Source organism: Crinia signifera, chromosome 7 (genome assembly GCF_055691185.1).
Source record: "Crinia signifera chromosome 7, ASM5569118v1, whole genome shotgun sequence".
NCBI lineage: Eukaryota > Metazoa > Chordata > Amphibia > Anura > Myobatrachidae > Crinia > Crinia signifera.
In genome coordinates this window covers 142,061,859-142,086,618 of record NC_139223.1, presented here as the reverse complement: position 1 = coordinate 142,086,618, position 24,760 = coordinate 142,061,859, and the positions used below count along the sequence as shown (strand labels likewise).

The window sequence follows — 24,760 nt, the reverse complement described above, 5'->3', positions numbered from 1 at the left end:
AACCTGATTGGTTGGTTTATCACTCTCCATTTTATCACTTTGGAAGCTCAGTGCATCTGGCCCTTAGGATGAGATGTACTAAACTGTAAAAAGTGATAAAGTGGAGAGTTATAAACAACCAGCCAATCAGCTCCTACCTGTCATGTTTCAAACACGGCCTGTAATATGGTTGGTGGTTTATCACTCTCCATTTTATCACTTTCAAGCTTAGTACATCTGGCCCTTAGTGAGATTGTTTAGAAAATGCCCTGAAATCACCCCGTGTATAAGCCCCATTAGAATATAGCGGTACTGTTATGTATTGAAGTGGATAGTTACTTATATAATGTGTTTTGTCCTCAGCGGACATTCACATAACAAGAAAGGTGAAAAGGGCAGAAATTAAGCAAGCCAGTAATCCCTGAAGAACACAAAGCTAAAATGATGGAGGTCTTTAAGGCTGTGAAAAGGATTCTTAAAAAGCTGGGGAGTTAATCTGTGTAGATAGGAGGCTTGATAAATGCTGGAGTTAATACCCTCGATAGCTTTGCATAACAATATTTATAATTAACCACAGCCCCATCAGCCTTAAGGGAGGTTGGTTTGCAGCATGTGATGCAGTCTCCACTAATAAGGCTTAAGTGGCTATGTTCCAAAAATAATCAGGACGGGGATACATGATTTGCCAACGTGTTGTCTGAAAATTTACAGGATGACTACGGATTATTGGAGATCCAATGAAAGTTTATCTGAATTAGACTGCCCGGTGAACGGATGCTTTCTTTTACTTTAGAAGCAATGCTTTGGAAGCTTTGATTTATTATTATACCGTACTGTACCTGTGCATAAGAATTTGTGTACCGCTGCAATGCATTGAGCAGGTATCACTCTCATCTATCTGGAGCTAGAAAATACAGTAGTCCTACAAAATGCAGCTGAATAATGTAAGTACTTTATCCATTTTCTACTTTCTTTCCATGAATGATTAATACAGTGGCTTTGTATTGGCTTACATTATTTATTGTTCGATTTGTTTGTGTACTCTGAAAATGGGTTCGTAATGTGCGGGTCAGAGGCTAAAACAGCGTTCAGCAAGCCATTAAGCCATGCACTAACAGTATAATATATAGTATACTGTATAGATAAAATACTAGCAAGGTTACAAACACCAGCATCGGTAGAAAACTAAAAATAAAAGCAACACAATTCCATAAACTATATTACATTATTATACAATATTATTATTATTACTATGTTACATTTGTGTCTGCATATATATACATGATAACTCTTATGCTGTACACACAGTGCGATTCTGACTAACTTTCTATGTGGTCAAAATCAAATAAAATGTTAGTCAGAATCGCACCATTTTAGCCGAATTCCATCCAGATTCGATCCCGATGTGTGGAAACAACCCCCCCCCCCCCCCCCCCCACACACACACACACACACACACACCACCTCTTCCTGCCAGGTCCTGGCAGCTGTCAATATCGAATCAATATTGTGGTTCTGCTACATCGCACCATGTGTACACTTTTAGGGGTACAGGTACTAAAGCTTCTAAAAAAAAAAAGTGATGTTGCCCAAAGCAACCAATCACAATGTGTCTACCATTTCTCTATTGTTGTATCCTAGAAAGTGATAGGAATTATCTGTTTGCTAGTGGCAACATCACTTCTTTTTCCATGTTTAGAATCTTTAGTAAATGTAATCCTTAGAATTACTATATCCAACAGGACTCAAGGTGCTTTACAAACATCAAAACAATGCACATAATACATAGGATTTGAGTAGTACAGCAATAGTAACACAGATATAAAAGAAAGCCTTGAGAGCACAGTAGGCACAATGTAGTGTTGGTGCAGACATATTGGATAATAACTTCCAGGAGTTGCATATTTTACCCTAACAAGGTACCAGGTGAGGCAGTCATATTAGGCGCACTGCGTGGGATTACCCTGGGTGGAAAAGATTACACCTAGAAGAAATTACACAAAATGGGATTGTAGTGTAGACTAGGGTCCCAATAAGATAGTCAGGTCCATGTATTTCTGTCCCATCCACAAGTGTACCAGATGAGGCAGCCATGTTGGGTGCACCAAGAAGGTTACACTGCGGGAGGTGAGCCATATAAGTGTAGTAATATGATATACAGTGTATTGAAACATCGACGTGAAGAACATCCTGGCTGCAGAGGAACCATCCGAGGCAACCAGTTGGGGTGCGCTGCGTAGGTCACTACGGGAGCAGAACTGGTGGGCGTGAGAAAGTAGGGAGCACATTCAAGTACACTGGAAGTGTTTTTACATTGCCTAGACTTGGTACTTTTCCCCACAACTTCCTGATCACCATGAAGGGTTGGCCTGGGAAAAATCCTGGTGTTCTCTTATATCAGCATGGTAGGCCTGGTCCAGGTATCCTCGTGGTAAAGGTGAGGATAGGCCACATAATGATGTTTTTTTTTTACTTCTTAAATCTTTATTAATTTTTCCATATACATACAAAAATTATCATCCATAAATAAATAAACAAAGTGTCAAAAGTAGAAAAAGTGAAGAGCAAAGAAAGGAAAAAATGATAATGGGAAGGGGGTACATTCCAGGGGTACATAATTCACACTTAAAACATAATATATAACACTTAACCTTTGGCATTCTGTTACAGAGCGTTATATAAACCAATAGAAAACCTTTTATCCGTCTTTTTTTTTTAACTCAACCTTGAACCATCTTGTTCCCATCTATGTTACCTCCTTTTTACCCATCTACCTCCAATTCAGTTAGGACATGATATCATAAGTTTCGGTCCATTTCTGATTTTATATATCTCTTTTCCCCTCACCTTCTGTAACATATTTGTGCCATTCCCCCATTTCTCAAACATCCGTATCGAGGAAATGGAACATGATGAGGTCTCTGTTTCCATTATAAAATAGAACTGGACCTTGGAGATCATTTTCTGGGTAGAGCGGAGCGTGGTTTGCTTCCAACACTGGGCCAACGCTGCTCGTGCTGCACTGCTGCTATACAAATATGTCCCATTACATAGCGCTGACTACCTGACACTTCCAATGGATATATATATAGAAGGGCTATTTGTGGGGAGGGGAGGATTGAGGTTCTCAATACCTTGTTTATTAGGTCAAAGATCTCTCCCCAATATTTGTTGTATCTATGGACATGACAAAAACACATGGTAAATGTGACCAACCTCCCACGTCCCTCCAACAAAACTGTGAGCAGGATGGCCAGAATAGATGTAGTTTATCCGGGGTCAAGTAGAGCCTATTTAATAATTTCACTTGCATTTCTGAATGGTTAAGGCATTTTGACATGTTAAAGGAGGTAACATAGATTGATTCCCATTGGTTTTCTGATATCTGAATACCCAGATCTTTCTTTAACCATTGTTGGGTCAAAGTTTTGAGAACTTGGCCCATTTCAATAAGTAATTTATACCAAAATGAAATATTTCCCCTTGTTCCTATTTTATTCAATTGGGTGAGGAGGGCAGTTGGTGCATAACCAGTGGCGTAAGTTTGTTCCAGTTGCCCGGAGGCAAGATATATATTGGTGCCCCCCCCACGCACACACATACACAACACAACCCACAAAACCTTATATAAAATCTATATTTATATAGAATTATAGATAGATAACACATATATTTCTCAGAACTCAGCCACAGAAGCAATATTGTTGGCTTTTAAATAACTGATTTATACTTGCATGGGGAGGATAGGTGCCCCCTTGGGAGCAGGAGCCCGGCGTCACATGACTCCATTGCCTCCCAGAGTTCTGCCTCTGTGCATAACTTAAGGTATCTGTTGGGACCCTGAGTGTCTGGGTTTTGACTGTCGGGATCCCGACGTCGGGGTAATGACTGTCAGGATCTCGACTGTCGGGAAACTGTCCGGGACCCAAGAACGGGACGGGCACTGACATCATGTGATACTATATGTTGTATACAAGAGGACCACATACAATGTACCATATGCAATCCACCCAGCAGCTTCCAGGTGATATGGCGGGGTATCTCATGTGAGGTACCGCATTCGATACCTCACCCCCATAGAGGCTCTCTCTGCACACATTACATCTGCCCTACCTGCAGTGCACATGGTTTTGCCCATTTTGAAAACAAATTTATCCAGTGACACAGATCACATTATGCCATGCAGTTATTCCCAGCTCATATTATGCCACACAGTTACTCCAGCTCACATTGTGCCATGCAGTGATTCCCAGCACATATTATGCCACACAGTGACTTCAAGCCCACATTATGCCATGCAGGGACCGACCCCACATAACATTATGCTGCTAGTTTGTATATATTCAGTTTTGATTTTTTTATTCCATAAGAAAAAAAAGTACAAATAATAATAATTTGATGTAAAATATTAGTATTGCTGAAGATACCACAAATTATAATATTTTAGAGGCTAAATAAATAGCACACAAATTTTTATGATTACATGTATACTTGAAACCTTTCTGTTTCATTATAAATTTTCATTGGTTACTTGTCAAATACTTTAAATAATATTCGAGTAAGAAAAATACTGTATAATAAATATGTTTTAAGTGGGGGGTGAGCTGCTGATGGCGAGCTACTGTATACGGTGAGCAGCGCCGATAGCTCGCTGTCAGTATTCAACTCACCCCCCAGTATTCAACTCACCCCCCGTCGTTTCCATGCCACCTGTTCCGTGAGGTGAGGTAAAAACAGTGAGTTTGGTCATCAAAACAACGAGGCTCATCTCAAAATCCAGCTGCACTTGTGGCAAACCTAGCGTTTAGGGGATTCCTTGCATCCTCTGAGGGAGAGGATTTTGTATAATATGGCAAGCGGCCATACAAACCCCCTCATCACCCTTTGCGTGCCTTTATTCTGTGACTCCAGTCACGTCAAATAGCCCCTCCAGGCTCTGTGCAACTTAAATGTATTGAGCTTCTTTTTTACTCAAAAGGAAGCGACAAAACTGTATTGCTATAAACTCACCATCGGGTATCCCCCTGGCCCACCCCGACGGTTGATACACCTAAATACAAACTTAACTCTAAACCTTATATAACTTAACTTAAAATAAAGACACGACACAAAGTGCTGGCGTTTCAAAAAGAATGTCAAATTTATTTTGACAATTAACTAAGACTATGAATGGTGGCGGCACTAAAGAACGGTCACTATAGGAAAGGTTGGGTTAAAGATCACTAAGCATACATACAACGCTGGGTGACCACTCTCCCTGGTCAGCCACCAGGCCTGGTGGTGACGGCCATTCCCCGGACAGAAGCATGGCCCATGACAATCGATGTCGAGGGAGAGTGCACCCCACTACCTACACACATACAGAGTTCTTAAAGAATGACCGTTCTTTACCGCCGCCGAAGAGGAAGAGAAATAGGGAAGGGTGGGTGGGGCTTCTTGAACAGAGGGTGGTCACTCTAAACTCGTGATCATTCCTACCCTGTCTAAACCCTCCCCCTGCTCTGATAGGCCTTGTGCCCATCCTCATTACAATAGCATGTGATCAACAGCAGAGTGTACCCTGGGAGAACCCTCAGTGGTTTATGTCACCTCAGGCTTATTCAGCCTTCTGTGTTTCTTAAACTCACCATCGGGTATCCCCCTGGCCCACCCCGACGGTTGATACACCTAAATACAAACTTAACTCTAAACCTTATATAACTTAACTTAAAATAAAGACACGACACAAAGTGCTGGCGTTTCAAAAAGAATGTCAAATTTATTTTGACAATTAACTAAGACTATGAATGGTGGCGGCACTAAAGAACGGTCACTATAGGAAAGGTGGGGTTAAAGATCACTAAGCATACATACAACGCTGGGTGACCACTCTCCCTGGTCAGCCACCAGGCCTGGTGGTGACGGCCATTCTCCGGACAGAAGCATGGCCCATGACAATCGATGTCGAGGGAGAGTGCACCCCACTACCTACACACATACAGAGTTCTTAAAGAATGACCGTTCTTTACCGCCACAGCCAGGCCCTAGGCCGCAGCCACCGCCACCACTAATAACGCTCAGCACCTTGAAGATAACCATGAAAATGTTGCCTAGAAAAACTGAGCCACACCCTCCGTGCTCAGGTGAATGCCATCGCTCCTGTACAGCTCTGGACACTGGAAGACGATGGCGTCATGGTGAATGACACCCCCGCCGTTAGCTAGCAGGTATCTCTCAACCGCAGGGTTCACCTTCTTACGAGAACGCTCCAGGCGGCGGCACAATCTAGCGTTCCTCCAAACTCTCCTTGAGATCATGGAGGACCACACTAACACACAAGATGGCAAAAATTGGGCAATGATGTGGAGGTCCCGGATAATCACGGAGCGCAGCTCCAGAGCGGATCCCCGCCCAAGGTCATTCCCGCCTAAGTGGAATATAACGACCTCCGGAACCCCAAACTGCTTCACGGCCCGCATCAGCTGAGCCTGCAGCGCACACCACCTCATGCCCCGTACTCCTAGCCACCTAACCTCCCCAGCTTGCAGGAACATGCATACATCAGAGGCGAGATCCGCCTGCGAGGCCCAGTACACAAAGGAATGGCCCAACATCCACACGGACTTAACGTCCTGTCGACCTGAAATATGCACACAAGAGGTTAGTTAGCAGGAGACTCAATTGCAACCAGCACTCACACACCAACCAGGTTAGAGAGAGAGAGGGAAGAGAAAACCGTGGCCGACCAGCTCTTGAGGCACAAAACACACCGCCCGGAGTAAACTAACAGGTACGCCATGTCAGATTGTAATTGAAGCCAAATTGTGCCCCCGGGCGGATGCGAAAACACACCTCAAGGCCCCCACTGGAAGTTGGCGAGCGCTTATGCGTCCAGTCGACCATGGTGAGCAGTGATAGATAAAGTCGGCCGAATGTACCTACGGAATGCTGCCGAGCGCCATCGACCCAGAGACTGAATCTCTGAATAGGAGCGGCCCTCCGCAGCCGCCGAGGTAGCAGCCCCAATCCGAAAGGAATGCGACCCAAATTCCTTTGGATCAAGACCCGTGGCCTCCAGCGCCCGTCCCAATCCGTGGCAAAACTGATACTTGGTGAGCGGTGACCCATCATCATGCATCAACCATGCACCAGGTAGGTCTGGGTGCACCTGTGCGAAGGCCGTAACCAACACCACGGGGCACACCCCTTCCACCGCACATGGGAGCAAAGACAGCCACCGCCCCCTACCAGCCTGGTCCGTCTTGGAACGGCGCAGGTGACATAGCTCCGAATCCACATGGACCACCAGGTCATCCACGGTCAGTGGTGAGGGCATTCGCTTTGACGGCGCCACCAGCTCCCCGATCCTGAAGGCACCATGATAAGCCATTGCATACGCCACTCGGAACAACAGGATCTCATAGTCAGGCCAGCAAATGTCCCTCAGGGCACCCAGCAAGGCTGGGAGCAATGTCAAATCAATTGGTCGCCTGCAGTCTGGGAGTGCCGGCGAGGTGCGCAGCCATCCACGCAATGCCCTGGACACCAGAAAGGACCGGGACAGGTCCGCCCTACCATGCAGAGACGAAACGAAAGACACCCCTGCCAGCATCCTGCGTACTGAGGCAACAGAACACCCCAAGGAGTACAAACTCCAGACAAAGGCCCCCATGGCCGCACCAGGTGTCTTACCTGCAGAAGGGGCGGACAGCCTAAACTGTTCCCCCTCGTGCCATCCTTCCTGATAGCACCACAGTGTCCTGGGCACGATAGCCCGCATAGCTAGCCCCTCCATTCCGGGCTAATCACCTGAAGTGCCGTTGACACGCCAGGGGTCCCGACAGCCGAGGTTCCAGGAACAACTGCCAGAGGAGGAGCTGGCCCGCCCTGCGAGGCAGAAGTGGCAACTGGCCTGAGCTCCCGGGCCACGGCACTAGTTGGGGACACAATTACGGGCGCCACCTGTGAAGAGGCTGTAACCCCAGGCAGCTCAGCAGGGGCTGGCAAAATGGCAGGGTTGGGAGCTGGCAGAGCCCCAATAGGGGAAAGCCCAGACATGCGGTCCATAAAGGAAGTCAGAAGGGCCATAGACTGCTGTACTCCCTTACCGGAAGTAGGTGGCAGGGGCCCTGCACCGCGTCAGCCAACAGAGGGGAAGTATTTTTGGGAACTACCCTAGACGCCCTTTAGCGCTGCGGGACCAGCCTGGTCCTCTGCAGCCATTGTCGCCTGGCCGGTCCTGCAGGAGGCATGTCCCCGGGGATGGACAGGAGTGACTGGGGTCCCACAATAGGGGGGTGGCCGTCCCCGGTAGCCTGCACTAGCAGCCCTACATCCCGTCTCCCGCCACCCCGCTGGCCAGTCTTGGAATGCCAGAGGGGCGTGCAGTGCCCGTGGCAGGAGCAATGGCGGGGACTGGGCAGTGGTATCATCCAGGTGGCCCTGCCGCGCCCCCGGGAAGTTGCGCCATGGGCACTAGCTCTGCCCGACCCCCCCAGGCTACTAGGAGGTCCAGGCGCCATTGCCACGGCCTACCCCATAGTGATGGGAAATCTATTTAATTTTTGTGACTATTATGATTATTATCATTATGATCTAGTTCACCCAAAAGATTAGTTCAGAAGATTACCATATACATACTCGAGTATAAGCCCACTTTTTGAGAACATTTTTTATGCTGAAAATGCCCGTCTCGGCTTATACTCAAGTGAGGGTCCCACTCGAGTCAATAAGCTTTCCCAGTTTTGTTGTAGACTTAGGTGCCTAGACTTATATTCGGGTCGACCTACACTCGAGCATATATACAGCAGTTTGTCTGGCTCATTATTCCATCACCAACTCAGAGACTGAGAGGGGTGATTAGAACTAGATGAACCAGACTACATTATTACACGCAGAGCAGGGATTTCTAATACTAGCTCATTGGAGGAGTAATGGTCTTGTTAGAATGATCAGATAGGTTTAATAAATCAGATTTTCATTTTAGAAAAGCAGTAAATTATACAGCACCCTTATACCCCTTTCACACTGCACTTGTAAAACGGTATATTGCCGTTGTTTCACATTTCAAACACGTTTAAGGCAAACAGAAAGTGCCAGAGTTGATTTACCAGTTAAAGATAACCGATATTTCAAAACTTTTAAAAGCAGAGTCCTAAACGTTTTATGGGACATTTTTTATGCAGTGAGAATGGCCCGAAACGGTATTTAGCAAAAACAACAGACTACAGACCTGTCCCCTGCATTCTGTCTTGAAACATGTTGAGGGGATCAAAACGGGTTGACTGATGTGAATGGCATTCAAAACGGCAATCTACTGCAATGTCAAGGCTCAGACCAGTCTTGAATACCGCCTTAAAATACAGCTTTGTAAAAATGTTTAGGAAGGGCGAAAGCGGCACTATAGGGACCTATTTATTGTTTAGCTCTGCAATATATATCCCATTTTGGCTATTACTTTAACTTCCATAATATGCAAGTAAAATACCCAAATTCAGAGTAATATACTGTCATTATTTTTGCTTTTAAAATACAGTATTTAACATGTCCCTTTGCCCCAATGCAACTGACTTTAGAGAGAGATAAAGTAAAGAGTTAGCAAAATATCCAGTCAGTTTCTGTCATTTATCTTGCACAGTCTAAAATGTGACCTAAGCCGATTGGCTGCTAGGGGAAACTGCTCCACTTTATGTATTATGAAGGTTCATCCATATCCATCTTTGTCCTGTGGAGTAAACAGAGCTACAGCATAACATACAGCACCCAGCACTGTGTGTGTGCTGATTGGGAATGTAGCTCGTGACCTAATATTAAGGCAGCACGGCAGTGCATACTGTAGCTCTGCTCCATACACACAATACACATGCCTGAGCACAGCAGTGCCACACATGGCAGCCCATAGACACTGTACAGTCTCATTATGGCCCAGAGATTAGTTCAGGGATCTGTAGAAAGTGAACTAATTGAACTACTGAACTATTTGCATGACTCATGAGTCATCAGGACAATGTAGATCCGCAGAGTCCAGACCATGGCCCTTATTCTGATCGGTGCGGATATTCCCGCATTCTTACGGTGCGGTCCGCACGCCACGGTGTTTTGCCGCGTGCGGCCATCGTCCGTAGAAACGCCCACGTGTCCTCCGCATTCGGACGGACTCACTCTTTAAGAACAGGGCGTGTTTACGGACGACATACAAAGCATGCGTGTGCGGGAGACACACTCCGATTCGGCACGGTATTACAGAGTATTACAGAGTATGCTCGGGAATACCGCATCCGAACGGGAGCCAAGCGGTGCTACCGCACGTAAGCGGAGTATTTACGCCAAACAACCCACTATGAAGTATCTTCTGCTATACATCACATGACCCACTTATTCAATTACCTATCCTCATAAAAAAATGCTTATTTGGAATTGGAATCAATTAGATTCCAATATATCCTTACAAGCATGCCTAACACATGCATTGCACACATTAACCCTTACAGCAATTGAAGTGCAATGGTTTCAATTAAAGCACTGACAAGCGTCCTATTAGTGAGTAATGAGTAAAGGAGTAGATTCTATTGGGTTCAGGTGTTAATGGTTGTAGTCATTAGGCGTACGTTCGCCTACCGCATGAACGAGTGGTGTCCGCAAAGCAATAGTACACTTGTGGACACCGCACATTTCTGGCCTTTTTGATCGCGTGCATTCGGAGTGGTTTCCGAATGTACGCCCCCCAACATAAGTGTACTCCCCCGTGTCCGCCCATGTTTCCGCCCCGTTTTGCCCACTTTGAAACTACGCCCATGTGTCATTCCGCATGACGCCCATAATACGCCCCTATTTCCCGAATGATAGCGGTGAACAGTTCTGGACGGGATCTGGCCGAACTGGTACCGAGTCAAGGCGTGGCACATGCGCGTTGCGTTCGCCACGCATGCGCAGACGCCGTAAACACGCGATCCGAAAGTATGCGGTAAAGTCCGCGTCAATCAGAATAAGGGCCCATGTCTGAGCTCTGCACTGCCACCTGTGGTAGCTAACATGCAATGCCTCCTGTATATTACATAATGAGAGCTGAATAACATGGCTGCTGCAAAAAGCACCTACACTGATCCCAGCAGAAGATTTTAGCCCAGCAGTGTGCTCAGGACTCAGTAACAGCAGCAGCAGCAGCAGTAAGTGTTTGGGCATCTGGACTAATAGTATAGTGATAGTATCACAGAAAGGTGAGCAGCATGAGCACACATGCTCACTCACAGACACCCCACACATAGACTTTGGCTAGGCAGTGCATACTTTCATTTTAATAGATCTGTATTTGCTGGGCTTTGCTGTACTTTTAACTATAGATTCAGTAATTAAAGATGCAGTAAATTAGTCTTATACCCTCCAACTATACCGATTTTCCCGGTACAGTACCGTTTTTTAACGGACTGTACCGGCTAAAAAACAATTGTACCGATGTACCGATTTCCTGTGCTGGTGGCCGCTCCTCCAACTTTGCAGGCAAATGCTCCAGGTGATTGGACCCAGTGGGGGTTAATGTGTTGCAGTGAGGCTGTTCCCGTTCCCAGGTGTGCCTTGCGCGACAGCCAGCGTTCAAGCGTCGCATGACGTCAGCGCGATCTGTGCTCATCTGTCATGCACACTGCCTGCGCGCTTGTTTAGCTGACTGGCGCCACAGGATTCGGTGCAGTCCTCCGCCACAGCCTTCTCCCCACTACCCGGATCACCCGCTAGTGGGCTCGTCATAATGACAGCCTGGGCCGGGTCTGCTCTGCTTTGCTCTACGACAGTGACAGTCCCCTTACATCAACCGCAGGCTGGGCGCCCAGACTGCCTGCGCGCCCGTTGATCCGACTGGCGCCGGGATTCGCAAAACAATGCAGCTTAATGGGGTACAGTACAATTTTAAATTAATGTCCATTCTCAGGTGGGGACATGGCCATGAATATATGAGGTATTGCCACACCCCCTCTACATGTGACCACGCCCCCTGTATCCGTGGCCACGCCCCCTGTACCGATTTTTCTGGCTAAAATGTTGGAGGGTATGTAGTCTTATGTAGCTGCTGGGCTCTGTATCAGTGTGTTACACTGGGCTCTGTATCAGTGTGTTACACTGGGCTCTGTCTGTCTGACTGTGTGTTACACTGGGATCTGCCTGTCTGTGTGTTACACTGGGCTTGCACCCAGCTAGAAAGAGAAGGACAGAAAAAGAAGAATCTATCAGGGGAGAGAGAAGGTGAAATATATTAGAAAGATTTAGCAAAAGATAGAGAGACAGTATAATATACTTTTTTTTAGAGAGTGCTGCAAATGCAGCTTTTGCCTTACCAACCAGCTTCTTGAACAGAGGGTGGTCACTCTAAACTCGTGATCATTCCTACCCTGTCTAAACCCTCCCCCTGCTCTGATAGGCCTTGTGCCCATTCTCATTACAATAGCATGTGATCAACAGCAGAGTGTACCCTGGGAGAACCCTTAGTGGTTTATGTCACCTCAGGCTTATTCAGCCTTCTGTGTTTCTGTCACCCTGATGTCCAGAGCATGCAACATGTGTACATCTGTGTGCGACTGAGTCCAATACGCACACAGATGTACAAGCAGGAGTTAAAGTGAGGGGGAACGGGGTGGAACTGAGTTATACCACCTTTAATGGTATGGGGAACTGAGTTCCATCTCTACCACAGCCCTGAATGGTAATTCCAGCAGAAAATCCTGTCCGATCGGCTTCTTCTTCTGGCACGGCATATTTGATGTCATGCCATCACCGCCACTGAAGTGAAGAAGAGCCACTAAGAGGAGCAGGCTCTATGCTATCTGAGGACAGGGTGAGAGGGGTCTGGAGGGACTCAGAGGTGGGAAAGGTGCTGGAGGGAAACAGGGTATGGAGCTGCTGAGGAACATGAACTGTTGGAGTGACAGAGACAGATGTGTATAAGCAGCACAACTGTGCACATTAGGTGTATAAGGGACACTACTGTGTGGTTTAATATGAATCAAGGGCACTACATGCGGTGTAATGCATATGATTGTACTACTGTATGTTGTCCTTTTAATTGGAGTTACAATTGTGGGACCACACCCCTTCCTTGTGGGACCATTATCCCTTTATGGGACACAAATTCCCTGGCACTGGTCTAGGCTCTGCCTAATGAGGGGTGGGGGTGAGGGGGGGGGGGGTTGTTAGGGGGAAAGGAGTTCCACTACTTCTCCAGGGACACTTTAAGCCCTGTGTACAAGCCTGTCAAGTTCCATTGTGCTTCACCTGTGACTTTTTAAACAGTATGTGTTATACTAATTCCCTGTAGATAAAGTTACAGCCCTGCATATTTGGAACTCTATGAGCAGCTTTTCATTTTAACTGCAATGTGACAAGATGTGCAAGATGCAGAATATAAGCAAATATCTGTTAAATATATGGTATTCTTGAAGTGTCTCATTTGTGCTGGATGTCACATACAGTAGGGTGTAAAAGCACCCAGTGTATGAGACAGGGAAGGCTCCAGAAGGGGGCTGCAGCTCAGCTAAAAACTCAAATAAAAGAGCCACGCCCACTGCCACAACTGCTATTTCAAACTGACTCACTGGCAGTGCGTGTGGTCCACTGTTGTCATCATTATTATTATAATTTATTTTTATGGCGCCAAAAAGGGTTCCGCGCCACATAACAATAGATAAATGAGCAAATAATGAATTACAGTACAAAACAATTTAGGACAAGTACATGGTAAGTAAAGACAGTTGCATCAGAGGACAGGACACCGAAGCAATTACTAGGGTGACAGGGATATATTCTAAGAAAGGCACATGAGGAGAGAGGGTCCTGCTCGTAAGAGCTTACATTTTTAAAGGAGAGGGTCAGTCAGACAGGAGTGACACAGAAGGGGTAGAAGTGAGCATAAACAGAAAGTTACAATGAGAGATGGCTGGGTTTTATGGGAGGATGGGAAGATAGTCTTAGACATGTTAAGTTTTAGAAAGCTCTGGGTCATCCAAGAAGAGATAGCAGAGAGACAATTGAAAATACGATTAAGGAGAGAGGGAGAGAGATCAGAAGAGGAGAGGTAGATTTCAGTATAATCAGCATATAGGTAATATTGGAAGTCAAATGAGTGAATGAGCTCACCCAGAGAGTGAAAAAAAGAAAGAGGACCAAGGACAGAACCTTGAGAGACACCTACTATCAGTGGATGTGCAGGAGAGTCATTAGGGGTACACCTGTGCATTTTCCAAATTGACAGTACAAATAGAAGCATTGATGGGGATAGTGACATTTTTTGCAGTTGTCAAACAAGCTGTTATTATTACGGCTGAATATCCAGATTAAGCAGCCAGGAGTTGCATATTGTAAGGTTTGGGACTTACACCCACTCCACGCTAGGAGAAATTCATCCATCTGAAACTGATATCCAGTCTGTGTCCGTGTACCACAAACACTCAAGTCGATTCACTGTCCACGACACCACCTAGCGACAGACCAGTTCTGTGCCTCCACATTACCACCCAGACACAACAATTTTATTAAAGGAGGGCTCAGTCAATGGACAAAAAAAAACTTGTATACTCCATGTATGTATGTATGTATGTATGTATGCCTGGCTGGCGTGTCTGCAGTTGCCCATTACACACATGCATTGTATGCAGATATCCATGCATATATCCACTTGCGAATAACTCAGTATAAAGCCCTTTATGAGAATATTGGTTAATGTTACATAGTTACATAGTTACATAGTAGGTAAGGCTGAAAAAAGACTTGCGTCCATCAAGTTCAACCTGGTATAGATATCCATTGCGGATTTGGTAGGTTCTGGTATTTTACAGACAAATTATATTTCTTATTTGTACCCATGGATGTTTTTATCCAGTAAATGTTTGTCCAACTTTGCCTTGAACGCATTTAATGAGCCAGCCGTTACCACCTCTCTGGGAAGAGAGTTCCAGAGTTTGACTGTTCTGACCGTAAAGAAATTCTTTCTACTAGCTGAATGAAATCTTTTTTCTTCTAATCTATACTCATGCCCTCGTGTCCTAGATTCCTTTCTAGTAGAAAAGAGGGTGTGTGACAGTTCCTTATATTGGCCCTTGATATACTTGTACATGTTGAGCATGTCCCTCCTTAAACGTCTCTTTTCTAATGTAAATAGTCCCAAATTGCTTAATCTCTCCCCGTAGCTTAAATTCTCCATTCCCCTAATAAGCTTTGTTGCTCGCCTTTGGACTTTTTCTAATTCTATGATGTCCTTTTTATAGTGTGGGGCCCAGAACTGTACTCCGTACTCAAGGTGAGGTCTCACCAATGCTTTATATAGTGGCATAATTACCCTTGAGTCCCTAGTTTCCATTCCCCTCTTAATACATGCCAGAATTTTGTTGGCCTTTTTTGTAGCTACATTACAATGGGCACTACATCCCAGTTTGCTGTCTATTTGGACTCCTAGATCCTTTTCAGATCCTTAGCCCAGATGCATTGGAGAGATTAGAAGATAGGGCTCACTACTGCAGGTTTCTCAGCCTTTGCAGCTTCTTCTTTCAGTGCACTACAGGTCTGATTCAGACCTGTTTGCAAGGCTGCGTTTACTGCGTTTACCTAGCAGGTAAGCATCGCTTGCCGCCCTGCTGCACCCCCATCCCCCCACTGCCGAATACCCAGGGCCGGCGCCCCCCCGCCGGGGGGATTGCAGCGCGGCAGTATCGCCCGCACACACCCCCCCCCCCCGTGCCGTATCGCACCCGCCGAACCCGAAACACCCCCCCCCCGTGCCGTATCGCACCCGCCGAACCCGAACACCCCCCCCCCCCGTGCCGCAGTATCGTCCGCACCATTCCCCCTGGGGCGGGCGGGGGGCTTGCACCGGCCCTGCGAATACCCTCACTAGCATGCAAGGGGATATGTACTTGTACACAGCCGAATTTTGGCCCGCTACGAGCAGGTCTGAATCGGCCCCTGAGTGTTTTCTTACTACAGATACACTTCTATATTTCTATACCTTCTAGTGACAGTCACGTCTTACATGTTTAAGTGATTACTGCTCCTGTATTACCGGCTTATACTGTAGCTAATTCCTGCAGATTTGCTGGAGAAATGACTGCATTGTATCCCTACATCTCTCCTCCCTTCCTCTACTGCACTATAATGGGGATACGGTCACTAGGGCCCTAGAAACTAGGTCGACAAGCATTAGGTCGACACCAATAGGTAAACATACATGAAGGTCGACATGGCTGAAGGTCGACATGAGGTAGGTCATTAGGTCAACACAAGCATTAGGTCGACATGGGGAAGGTGGGTCATTAGGTCAACACAAGCATTAGGGCGACATGGGGAAGGTAGGTCATTAGGTCAACACAAGCATTAGGTCGATATGGGGAAGGTCGACAGTCAAAAGGTTGACATGGGGTTTTTCACTTTTTTTGTAAGCCAACATGTGCCGACAGGCGGTATTTCATGCCCTGCATCCACATAGGCCTGGTGGGAGAATACAATAGTGTGCCGAGCGTCGCAAGGCACCGAGCTGGAAGCATGGTGGATGCAACGGTGCTAAGTTTAAGTGTCCATGTTGACTGTGTTGACATTAAGGACAAAAAAAGTGAAAAACCCCATGTCGACCTTTTGACTGTTGACCTTCCCCAGGTCGACCTAAAGTTTGTGTCAACCTAATGACCTTTCGACCTAACCTATGTCGATCTTCAGTCATGTCAACCTTCATGCATGTTGACCTTCAGTCTTGTCGACCTAGTGGTGTCGACCTACTGCTTGTCGACCTAGTTACTGTCTATCCAATGATCACATTCCCTATAAGGCACCCTGTTGCTCTGCAGATGTGGAGAAACAAGTAATGACAGCATGCCCTGCTGTCACTCAATCACATATACAGTAGCAATATATCATTTAGCTATCCTTTTATTGTTTGTTGTATATTCAAGATGTCACACGATTTTACATTGGTGATCCCACATACAGTACTTTTTTCCTTCATTTTCCAGATACCTTTTTTACCTCTTTAATATGATTGAAACTAACCTTTGAGTCAGAGCACTTTCTTCATGTAATAATAGCATAATAATAGTAGGTGTTGGGCTGATTGCGCTGTGATCATGCAGAGGAGAGGGGTGTTCCATAGACTCTCTGGTCCCTCCAGCTTATGTCATGTGACTGTGGCTGCCACGGTTGTGTCATGACCGTTATCAAATTGTAAATAATAAATTTGAAGAAAAAAGGACGGAAAGAGGAACATTTCCCTATCCAGGGAAGCTGTTCCATGCAACCGTGGTGCCTGAAGCTACTTTATTTAGCTACAGATGACCAACCAACAATTTGGATTGTGACCAATCACAATCCAAATTGTTGTTGTTTGTGATTGGTCCTCTGACTTATAACCCCTTGCCATCACCAACAATGCATGGGGCTGTGAGAAGATGGGACACTGTAAAGCTGGAGGCTCATTGGGGATCAGCTGACCGTACGATGCTGCGAATAGTCGCAGTAGTGTATGGCGAACTTACAGTAAGTCTTGATTTTGATAGATTGCAACAACTGTGTTCACGTCTTTATTACTCTGTAGCATGTGTTTTCATTACAAGACGCTTTTCTATGACATAGCGTGAATAATTCACTATTTTTGTTCTTTGCTTTCAGGGTGAGGAAGAGGAAGAGCTGCTGGACAGATTTATAGAGGTAATTACCAGCTGGTACTACTACAAATACAGTATAGAGCATAGTCCCTAAATAATCCCCTTCATTAAAACTGAAATCATCCATTGTATTTTGTTAATGTTCCCGTATACGTGAATAAAATAGCTGAATTTTACATTTGTTTCTTACAGCTCTGGCTTGTTCATCCAGCATTATTGGGAACTCTCACCTCCATTGTCTTCATATTTGTTTGCTGGACCATTAAGGACAGTCTGAAAGTCAGCAATATAGGAGGAAAACATGTGTTTATCACCGGGTGCGACTCTGGTTTTGGAAACTTACTGGCTCAAAGGCTTCACAGAAAAGGATTCATTATTATCGCGGCCTGTCTAACAGAAAAAGGGAGTCAGGACTTAAAAGCCTGTACATCTCCTGATCTGAAAACAGTCCTATTAAATGTAACAAACGCTCGCAGTATTGATGATGCTGTGAAATATGTTGAAGGGGTGACTGGAAATAAAGGTAATACTTTCTTTATAGTTGATGGATAAAAAATAATCGGATATAGGGGTCGATTTATTTTAAAAGTAGACAAAGATTAAGTCCACACCCACCAGTTCCTTACTGTCATTTTATAGACACAGCCTGGGACATGGCAGCAAGGAGCTGAGTGGCTGGTACGGGTATGGGTCATTGGGTCAACAAAATTAAGGTCAACATACATTGGGTTGACCACTGAAGCCTGACAGGTCTTAGGTCGATACAGACAAAAGGTCCACATGCCTAAGGTCAACAGGGTCAAAAGGTCGACAGAAGCATTATGCTAACATAGGGAAGGTCGACAGTCAAAAGGTCAACATGTGTTTTTTATGTTTTCTTTGTCCCGAAAGTCGACATAGTCGACATGGACACTGTATCAGCACACTATTATATTCTCCCTCCATGCCCTGCATGCCCTAGTAGATGGTAGGGCATAAAATGCCACCTGTCGGTATTCGCAACAATTCAACAGGCAATTCCTTGAGACCACTGCAGACATTTTAAGGTGGATAATTACAAGCTTATTTGGTAATACCATCCAGATAAATGTAATAATTCATACAAACCTGCTAATAATTGCAATGTGCCTCTCCAAATCGATACAGTCAAAATATTTAATAGCAAGATTGTAACTAAGATCATTTGTTTGTAGCACTATAGTAATGCTGGTTCCCAGTAATATTTGTTGCAGTATCACTAAACATAAATCACTGAAATGATATTCCTTTTATAATGTATATGCATGGCAACCGCTGTTTGTATTCAGCTTTGCTATGATCCTAGATTAATTGTAACAATAATACTCACACTAAAGAAACCATTGCGAAACGGCCGTCTGTTTGATACCCACGCCGCACAGGGCGGCTCACACTTCTGAGTAATATGAGGTAACAGCGGTTACCGTGCTCTTTCGCCTCTCGTCGGGCACTATTACTAGCCCTTGAGGCTATTTTCTTCAAGGGCTATTAACATCAGTAAAGTCAGTTCAGACAAGAGAAATCATTTGATGGACAGTGACCATCAAATTATTTCCCCTGCAACGGTGGCATGTGAAGGGTTGTGTCCTCATTACACATTCCATCGCATGGTTGCAAGGTGAAACGGCGGGGAGCAGGTATTCTGCAAGGCAGCCTCTCTGGCACTCAGTAAGTTTCATTCTTTCAGCTTACTGAGCCAACCAGAATCAGGACCCATGAATATAAGCAGCACTACTATGGTTGGCATTATGTGTATGAAGTAGCATGACTAATGTGGGCATTATTTGTAAGGGGCACTACTCTTGTGGGCATTATGTGTAAGGGGTACTACTACTGCGTTACAGCTGGATGCAAGCCTCCTGCTAGCTAAAGCTTCAACAATAGCAGCCGCCTTTCCCAGGTGAATTAGGTCTACCTGGTACTCAGAGGCCCCCAGGTCCAAAGTTGGACAAGGCTGCTTCAGGAAGCTGGGCAAGGCAAGTACAGAACTGGATTCAGACTGGGACACAAAAAAAAAAGGAATAGACACACATTACAAACAAGACACTAAAGCACACTACAGTGTGCGACTAGCATGGGACCACTGTGGCAGATGGTACACACTAGCACCACAGTACTGGTGATGGGGTAACTGAGCACTGGATAGTGAACCACAAAGGCTGAGGTGTTAGCGATGCAGTCACTGGTAGCATCTATATACAGTACATACAGACAAGGGACAGGACTGAATTGCAAGCAAAAGGACTTACTGGACCGGACCGTGGAGCCGCAATGGTTAGGGCAAATAGAAAAATACAGCCGGACTGCAGAGCACAATATCATACAAATTATAGACACACAAACAAGCAGGACTGGAATGAAGAGATATTCGCTAATAGCGACACCGTACCAATTACAAACAAGCATACAGGCAAACAGGTTGCAGTATCTGCATGGCGGTTTAGACACTTATAGCGGCACAGACGTTACATACAAAACATAGTGGAATAGACACTAATGGCGGAACAGATATTACATGTGTAGGACATATACTGTATATAACAAATGTAAGCATAGAGCTTCTGTTTGTATCCTGTTGAAAGTATCTAAGAGCAGGAATACTGTAGTTGGGTACAAACAGGAACCATGGCTGCAGCTAGGTTACTGCAGGGAGCAACACTAAGATACTCAGCAGTGGTAAACATGAATAAACAGGCAGATTCAGGAGTCACCAGTACTCAGGTTTTGTCAGGGTAACAGCAAGCTCCAGGAATCAGGTTTACTCAGGGTAGTTTAGGATTTAACAAGAAGAAAAACAAAACAAAGGAGGTTTAATTCAAAGCGCTAAGGGGCATACACTAGAGCAGATGTCTCAAGGCGGTTACTCAATCCCCATAAACCAGACAGACCGACAAAAGACAAAGAATGAGAGACAGCGCTAATAATGTAGCATAAATCGACATAAGCTGATACAATATTAAAAAATATATATAAACAATTTAATTCAAAATAATAATAATAAGACAGACAAACAACAATAAAAATATATATAAATATAAAATACTAGTAAATGTAGAAAACCTCAAATAGGAGGATTGAGCTGTTAACCGTCCGGTTTAGCTGTTTAAAAAACCCCAATGTTCAATATTATGAACAGTTGATTTTATCCATATGAGGAAATTGTCATTCCATACTTCACTGTATTGTAAAGGATCAGCTGTAATGTACTTAGCCCAGCAAGAGATAGCAAGCCGTTCAGATGATCATAAAGTGTAGTTAGTCTTGTTAGTAGGGAGGGATTGCAATACTAAAAAGCCTAAACAGCGCTATTTGGCTTTAGTAAAGTTAGTGATATTTCCATTAGGTATAGTTACCAATCCCGAGGATGTTTGCAAATCCTCTATATAAGATGGGAGCCAAGGAGCTGGCAGCTCGATCCGGAAGGTCAGGGACGAGTGGGATATAATATCAGAATGGGTAGCCCAAATAGTCCTCCGGTTCACTCCACCGTCAATCTTCCGTGGAGGTTCGTGAGTGGGTTATAACAGCCGTCCGGCGTGCAGATAATCACTGCTGAAGGTAAGATCAGGAACTGACGCGTTTCCCCGCCTGCGTGTCTCGGCGGTTTTTTGAAAAATTGAAACCCCCAACTTGAATCCTGTGTTGCACCCGATCTCCACAAAAGTACACTTAAACTCCTAAATATAGTCGACAGCATCTAGATCAGGCTTTCCCAACCACGGTCCTTAAGCCACACCAACAGTGTAGGTTTTAGTAATATCCAGGCTTTGGCACAGATGGTTTAATCAGAATCACTCAGGTACTAATTAAGTCATCCGTGCTCATGCCTAGATAACACTAAAACCTGCACTGTTGGTGTGCCTTGAGGACTGTGGTTGGGAAAGCCTGGTCTAGATCGACAGTAATGAAAGTTAAACACAAGCAGTGGCGGTTCTTACCTTTGTGGAGGAGCGATGCGGGCCCCCTCTGCTGCCGCTGCTGCCTCTGTGTTCCCCGCTGCTGCCGGTCCCAGCCGCCAGTCACCTGCATGGGAGTGCGTACACAGTAACTTTATACATACTGCACATAGCCTCCATGGGCCTTTGAAGCAGCCCCTGGAGGCTACATCAGGTTCCCGATTCCGGCGCAAGCGCAGTTTCGTCGCTGTACTGCTCATGCGCAGAACACATTTTTGGTGCTGCCCTGCATTTGCGCACAGAGAGGCATCCCAATGGGACCGCCTTGAGTGTCTGGCAGGTCGGACTTCCAATAGGAAGTCACTGCTAGTCACATTGAAGTCAGTGCAGTCTCACAGACTGCATCTGGCTTTATAGGCAGAGAACAGTGGCAGGATTTTACCTGGGGGGGGCTGCAGCCCTGCAGCCCATAGGTAAAAACCACCACTGGACACAAGTGTTAGGAAGATGAGAACGTGATGGACAGACACATGGTTGACATGATTTTTTCAAGTTTTTTTGCTTTAGACCGACTTGGTTCATACTTTACCATCCAAGTGGGCATAGAGATGATATCATTGTGCCAATCGTACCGAGGCACCGTGCCCGAAGCATGGCAAGCGCCGCAACCCTTGCAAGGGGACATTGTACACATATTTAGTGTCCATATTTAAATAAAGTTAAACATCCATGTCATCCTTATGACTGTCAATCAAGCTCCTGTCGACCAAAGGCTTGCGTCTAACTTTTGTTACTGTCGAAAGATGCTGTCGACTATAATTAGGCGTCTAATTAAATGGCTTAGACCAGTGGTTCCCAAACTGTGTGCCGTGGCACCCTGGGGTGCCTTGGGGGACTTGCAGGGGTGCCCTGGTTTGGTGTTCCAGGACCAATTCAAGTTTTTTATGTCCATTCTAATAGTGAAATTGTGGACAAACAGAAGTGAATCCTGTCCATTACCACATAACTGACCCTAAGGATAAGATATAAACACAATTTATTTAACTTAATATTTGTTTCTGACTTTCTCCATGAGAAACCTTTAGCCTGGGGTGCCACGTAAACATTTCTGATGCTTCAGGGTGCCGTGATTCGAAAACTTTGGGAACCCCTGGGTTAGACTAAGCGTGGACAACAATAACATGGTCGATCTAGACACCGCCAATCCACTACACCATAACCAACTTAATAGTTACAGAAGCTTAGTGTTGGCAGTATACGTCTCTTTCCTATCTTGGTTGTATAGGTAAAGACATATAAAAAGATGGGAGTTCTACTTCAGATGGGAGGTTGGTATGGGTAAGCAGTCAGATTCTATTTATTATCTATCAGATGTGCTAAGTAAATAAGTAGATTCTGATTGGTTGCAGAACTCAGCCACAGAACTATTTTGATGGCTTTCAATTAATGGATTTAAACTTGCAGGGGAGGAGAGGTGCCCCCTTGAGAGCTGGAGCCCGGCGGCAGATAACTCCATTGCCTTCCAGAGTTCTGCCTCTGCATACTGTACTGTCAGTCAGAATGATGCAACAAAGAGAAATACTGTACTGCTTTCATAAACTGTATAATGTGGGCTTTATTTGTTGTACTTTATTTGCTATGATTTGTATTTTCTTCAACACATAGTTCACTACCAAATGTCATCATTAGGTGCTAGGAATGTCAAGCTTAACAAGAACATTTGTACACGTGGCACCAGTTGCCCGATAACCACTGAATCTTATATTTCTGGCATTAGTCTGATATACAGAGGTTTAATATAGTAAATTTATATGGCAACATCTTTTATGGCTCACAAGTAACTTAGAAACATTTTTGTTATCAGAAACTTGTTTTTTTAATTTACATTTTTGATGTTACATTAAGGTTTGTATGGTTTGGTCAATAACGCTGGAAGAGCCACTCCAATTGGACCAACTGACTGGTTGGACATGGAAGACTTCCACCGGGTCCTTGATGTAAACCTTATTGGACTTATTGAAGTCACTTTGAAGTTTCTACCACTTTTAAAAAAGTCCCAAGGAAGGATTGTGAATGTAGCCAGTGTTATGGGAAGATTGGCGTTTGGGGGAGGCGGCTACTGCTTATCCAAATGTGGTGTGGAGTCCTTCTCAGACAGTTTGAGGTAAGTGATGTGTCTGCCTAGGTTATGTGCTTCCATCATACGTCAATGCATAGTGTACTGAGTCTCACTCAAGGCAACGTAGACTCCTTTTAATGCTTCTGTCTGTTGTGATCATCAGCTGGTTCCGCACGATAGATCTACAGTCTCTAGATAGACAGTCAATAGGTCCTCCCCAAAAAGTTGACATGCAATAGGTTGACAAGGTCAAAAGGTCGACGGGAGTTTTCCATTATATTTTTTTTTTACCGTCTTGTTCCTTTTTCCTCATCCATGTTGGCATCGAGGGAGAATATAATAGTGTGGTGAGCGTAGCGTGGCACCAAGCCCAAAGCATGGGGAGCGAAGCATGCCATGCGTGGGTACGTGTTACACTAATTTGGGGCACATGCCAATAGTTGTCAACATTGAATTAAAAAGAAAGTGAAAAAATTTGTCCACCTTGTCACGTGTCTACCTTTTTTCATGTGTACATTTCTCCCTGTCAACCTTTCCCATGTTGAATTTTTGATCCTTATGACCTACTGTATTACCTGTCGACTTTTTGGAGTTGCCCTATTGATTATAACATAGACACTATGGATGAGACGCTGTCTATGTTATAATCCACACCCTCATTGGCAATGGTGGCACCTCACTCCAGTTCAAAAAATAAATATTGTTTATAACATTACAGGTTGAGTATCCCGTATCCGAATATCCGTTATCCGAATTATTCCGAAATACGGACATTCCAGAAAGTGAAAAAAAAATATTTTTTTGCTAAAAACTCACTGGGGACATATGTAACAGCATCACTGGGGACATGATATGTAACTGGCACTATATATGTGCAAGACAATGATTGCTTGGCATTCAAATTCAGTGCTGAGATAGTACACACATTTTGTTTCACGTTTTGAAACCTTGTTTTTTGAACAATTAAAATATATTTGTGTGTATTTTATGTGGTAATGAAATATATTTGTGTGTATATTATGTGTTTATACAGCATAAATGCAAGATACTTCAAAATACATCATTGAAATATTAAAATATTCCAAAATACGGAATAATCCGTTATCCAAAATCCTCCTGGTCCCGAGCATTTTGGATAA

General features: G+C 44.8%; 1 protein-coding gene across 1 annotated transcript in view; it reads left to right on the top strand.

Moving 5' to 3' along the window:
- The first annotated feature begins 734 nt into the window (after nucleotides 1-734).
- The window catches only part of LOC146019560 (retinol dehydrogenase 5-like), a 32,193-nt gene continuing 8,167 nt past the window's right edge, over nucleotides 735-24,760 (top strand). Inside the window, exons 1-4 of the mRNA XM_083152063.1 lie at nucleotides 735-923; nucleotides 17,593-17,631; nucleotides 17,781-18,111; nucleotides 23,408-23,666. Of these exons, the coding sequence (XP_083008189.1) occupies nucleotides 909-923; nucleotides 17,593-17,631; nucleotides 17,781-18,111; nucleotides 23,408-23,666 (644 nt within the window). The 5' untranslated portion in view covers nucleotides 735-908. The remainder of the gene's footprint in view (nucleotides 924-17,592; nucleotides 17,632-17,780; nucleotides 18,112-23,407; nucleotides 23,667-24,760) is intronic.